We start from the raw sequence: 4,790 nt of genomic DNA on the forward strand, positions 1-4,790 counted from the left end.
TATTATAACTTTCTAGAAATTTAGAAAACCCTAGATCCTGGAGATTTCAAAAAGAAAGCTAAGTTAGATATGTGTACAAGAAACATTGAATGGGAAAAAAAATAAACCAGAAGCAAATACTTCGTTTGTTATAAGCAAAGAAGATGAAAAATGAAAAACAACATAATGCACCACTGCATAAAATTCAGCACCTAAACATACAAGTCCAAATTCATTGAAAATAGTAACAACTAAAGCTTCTCTTTCCTTTGACTATCGTATATGCTTAGTTCTTGCAAAACTAAGTATTAACAAGTCCACAATTTAATATAAGAAATATTTTGAGGCATGTATCACCTAGCTTATTAAACTTGATAAGTAGGACAGAACAACAAAAGTTTCAGCATTCAACATTGAACACTAGATGCTTCATGTTACTGTAATCTTGACAGCACCTTGTAATACTGTTAGGCTTGTTCACTGCTGTTTATCCTTTTTTTGAGTTGGATTAATATCATTCCTTTTTGTACTCTCCTTTCTTTCCAATTAAAATTTTGATTATAAAAAGGAAAAAAAGGACACTAGCATGGCATAATTGTTCAAAAGAAGTATTACTCAAATAAATGGGTATCCATCCATATGAATTTGTGGAACAATAAACCTCTCTGTCTAACAGAATAAAATTTAAATAGAGAAAACCACCATTAAACCATAAGACACAAGAAAACCACCTTTTCTTTCAGTTTGTTCAACTTTTTTGCTTTCTTCAAAAGTTCTGCATAAATATCTTTGTTTTGCACTGATAAGGAACTAGCACCGTTGTTGTCTGAAAGAAAATCTAGCATGACAGTCTATTGAAACACAAGCAAAGAGAGAATTATTTTTATCAGTAGCAAAGACAGAAATTACAAATGGTTTAAACTGAAAACCTAGAAATGTCCTTACTCCCAATATAATTTTCGTTTTCATCGTCACTTCCAATAAAATGTGAAAAGCTTGAGTCCTGGTCACAAACTCCAGAAATCAATACACCAAGTATACAATAGGTAGAGCAAATGAAAAATTTAAAAACAATGCTTTGGTGGGCAACACCCACAAATTTCAAAATTTACCAAATAAAAGAAAAATATTTTTTAAAAACAATGACATCAGAATCAGTACAATAGTAATAGAAACAAGGATATATGATGAGAATCATCAGACTGTATTTAAGTTACCATTTTACCTTTCATTTGATGAATTTGTTACATCATTCTCTAGGTTTTCTTCAATATCCTGATTATCTCCTGTTGCAGTCAAATTTTCAGAAAATAACAAAATTCAAATTGATCAGAAGCCACAACGAATTAATACATTAATTCAAATTAAATACGAATGCCACAAAGAAACAAGTTTCAGGGCACATTCAAAAGGCTCCTTTCATGCTGAATCTACTACATTTCTCTGCTGCATTTAGGAAATAGAAGAGGGGAAAGGAATGATGTCAAGGAAGACCTATGCTTGCATTTTCTTTGCTGCATTTCTCTGCTGCATTTTCTTTCACCTTAAACGATCATACTCCCAAACAGGGGTAGTTTAAAATTAAATGATCATACTCCCAATTAATCTTCGATTAAAAATTATTACAGTAAAGACAGAGAGACATAAAGATTCAAAATTACTTAATAATGTATGCATAAAAATGTTGATACATAAGAAAACATAACATAGCATTTGTACCTCTAGTACATCACCCACGTTCACATATAATGTTGAAGGGTCAGGGGTGACTGGGATCTAGACCCCATCTTGAAGGGAAATTTGGAGGCCACCCACTTCGTTGGATCTGAGAATGGTTATGATCTGAGGGTCAGAATGCTCTCCAAAGCCAACCTTGGTAAATTGTTGTGACATGTCTTTGTTGTTGTCCTTGTTAATTATAGGTGGGTAGTGATTGAGCCTGAGAACTGAGTCACTATCAACATCCCTTATGAACTTGCTGAATATCCGAGTGTCCGGGACCCCCAACCCCTCTGCTATTAGCTCCAATATCTCACATGCCAGCTCCCTCACTGCTTCTGTGTATGCACTCAATGTAGAGCTGCCATGTGCAACAAGAGCAATCACACACTAGTTAGTACTTAGTTTTTACATTACACTACTTTTTCTTTTCAAACCAAAACCATTGCTCAGACAAGTGGCTGGCATGGCAATTATGACACACTTTACTGCTCCTACCATAGCTATAGAGCTAGCTAACTAGCTATGAAAGTGAAGTGCTGCAGTAGAATGGCTTTAATTTGACCTCAATCTGGATCTGATTCACTCACTGACTACTACTCTCTGCATATGTTCTTTTACTGCTTTCATCTCCATTTATAACATCTTTTTCAAAAATACGAATGGCTTTTTTATTTAATTTGCTAAACACTAAATTATGCTGCCATAGTATTTTCAGATTCCATTGGGAGCGATTTTAGCCATTGTTGATCCTGTGGTCATTGTTGTTTCGAAATTCAAACTGGTCATGCGGTCATTGCTAGAAAGTCAATTGTGCTGAAGCCTCGAACTCAGGTATTTATGTCTTTGATTCGAAAACTAATTTGAAATTGTTGTTGTATGCATTACTAGTATATTTGTAACTTATGTTATGCCTCTCTACATGACCTTTCTTTCATTAGACTGATATCTTCATGCCTCTCTACATGACCTTTCTTTCATTGGATTGATATCTTTGAAGTATTTACTGTGATTTTAACTCTCAGAACTAGTTAATTGTTAGTGTTGAATGTTTTTGTATTTTTATCTATTGCCCTTCTGTATATATATGTTGTGACTGCCATTGCCCAGCCCTCTAATGTTGTAGGAAAGAATATTCATCTATGAGTTTTCCTCTCTCCCAACTCCATAGCTTCATTTCTGTCTCTGGCCTCCATATCTACAAAGCTTTGAATAAAATCAGAGTGACATGTGTCTGCTTCCAAGCCTATGCTTGTCCCCAAGTCCCATAATTGTTAGGCATCTTCCAACACCTGATTGTTACAAAAAATTTTGCTTTTTAATCTCCCTTCTGCTTCCAATTGCTTGTGACTTTGACTTTGGTTCTGGATATCAGTTGTGGTAGCCATGTCTTTGTCTCCTTCTAGCACGTGAGGTTCTTCTACCATAGGTTCAAGCTAGGGGGCTTTAGAGTGAGAAAATCTATGTCTTTACCAGGACTAGTAATAATAGGTTGGGGTGAATCCACTTGAGAAGCACTGCTATTGATTTCTGATGAAAGTGAACCACTTTCAATGTGTTGATCTAAGGTTTGCTTGATCTCTGATTTGTAGCAGAGGTTAGAGCTTTCAACTCATGACAGAGTGGGAAACAATGATGCAGCAATGTAGATGTAGATGTAGGGCATCCATCTAACACAAACCCAATAGCTTTCTCAAAGCCTGATTCCACTAAAATTTTACCAAAATCATGCTGCCTTGCAATCTTAGGACTTATTGGAATGTTGTGCTGCCTTAGAATATGACGATTTAAAATACCCCCTACCCCATCTGCAATATAATAAAATTAGAAATAAACTAATATAGGCATATGACTAATTAATAAGAAAAGTAGAAAAGTGAACCACTTTTGTGCAGTCAGTACCAGTGGTACTAAAATTCAGTATTTTTGGGGCCAGCTGGTTCCTATGTTTACTGATAGGACCCAAGCCAGCACCACAGCACCCAGCTATGTAACACCCTACTACAACAACCATCCCCCTTACTCCTAGGCTAGGTACACAAACCTAATATTAGATTAGTAGCCCATTGGTTAAAATGTACTGTAAAGTCTTTGTCGTTGGACTTGAGCCATGACCAAAGTAGTAGTAGGGCATCATCCATGACTTTGCTACTGTTGAAACATTGGTTTTGAAAGACTGTTTTATTCCTTTGTTGCCAAATTGTCCACGTTACTGCAACCCACCAGCACTTCCACCTTGTAGACTTTGTGTTACCAACAAGCTGATGCCCATGCTGCAGAAAGTGAACCCTTGGATTTTGTGGAAGTGCAGTCACTACTCCGATCCAAGATAATGACTCCCACCATAGAGGTAGGGTCTTACTGCAGTTAAAGAACAAGTGGGCAGCGTCCTCCTCATGATTGCAGCAGAATAGGCACATCGTGTCGGTCAACACCACTTGTCTCCTGCCTCTAAAGCTAACTTTGAAATCCAGCTTGTGCTGTTGACACACACACACACACACACACACACACACACACACACAGCTGTCTCACACACACACACACACACACACACAGCTGTCACACACACACACACACACACACACACACACACAGCTGTCTCACACACACACACACAGACACACACACACACACACACACACACACACACACACACACACACACACACACACACACACACACACACACACACACACACACACACACACACACACACACACACACACACACACACACACACACACACACACATACACACACACACACACACACACACACACACACACGCAAAGCACAACCACACACAGAAAATACTAACAGACCGAAAATACTACTAATCCTACAAAGGAACACCCCCCCCCCCAAAACCTACCAGAGTTAGGCTACTGCATAATTAGTGAACTAGCTGCATGTCTCTGCTCACAGAGGCATCAACCGCTTTGAACCCATTCAAGTTGTTGACTAAAATTTTCACCATCAGCATTCCCACTGCCACTTTGTTGCCTTTTGAACTGATCAAATTCCACTTGCCCAAGGCTGAGCTCCTTGTTAATATCAACACTTTGAGTAGAATTTCCCACTACCTTCCC

At 37.7% G+C, this 4,790-nt stretch overlaps 1 protein-coding gene across 1 annotated transcript; it reads right to left on the reverse strand.

Annotated features, from left to right (window-relative positions):
• Positions 1 to 1,755: 1,755 nt before the first annotated feature.
• On the reverse strand, positions 1,756 to 3,712 carry LOC114391577 (gibberellin 2-beta-dioxygenase 4-like). Its single transcript, XM_028352570.1, has 3 exons — positions 3,601 to 3,712; positions 3,380 to 3,506; positions 1,756 to 2,059 (listed from the first exon to the last, which is right to left on the reverse strand). The coding sequence occupies exons 1-3, from the start codon at positions 3,710 to 3,712 to the stop codon at positions 1,756 to 1,758; spliced, it is 543 nt and encodes a 180-aa protein (XP_028208371.1).
• Positions 3,713 to 4,790: the final 1,078 nt, after the last annotated feature.

The sequence above is a fragment of the Glycine soja genome, chromosome 17 (genome assembly GCF_004193775.1).
Source record: "Glycine soja cultivar W05 chromosome 17, ASM419377v2, whole genome shotgun sequence".
In the NCBI taxonomy this organism is placed as follows: Eukaryota; Viridiplantae; Streptophyta; class Magnoliopsida; order Fabales; family Fabaceae; genus Glycine; species Glycine soja.

What these genes read in the sequence shown, in the direction of transcription:
- LOC114391577 (XM_028352570.1), bottom strand. Translation starts at nt 3,712, where the DNA reads ATGGTTGTTGTAGTAGGGTGTTACATAGCTGGGTGCTGTGGTGCTGGC. An exon ending in ACTGAATTTTAGTACCACTG is followed by an intron (nt 3,507 to 3,600) that starts GTACTGACTGCA and finishes ATTATATTGCAG; the next exon opens with ATGGGGTAGGGGGTATTTTA. An exon ending in GGCTTTGAGAAAGCTATTGG is followed by an intron (nt 2,060 to 3,379) that starts GTTTGTGTTAGA and finishes TGCACATGGCAG; the next exon opens with CTCTACATTGAGTGCATACA.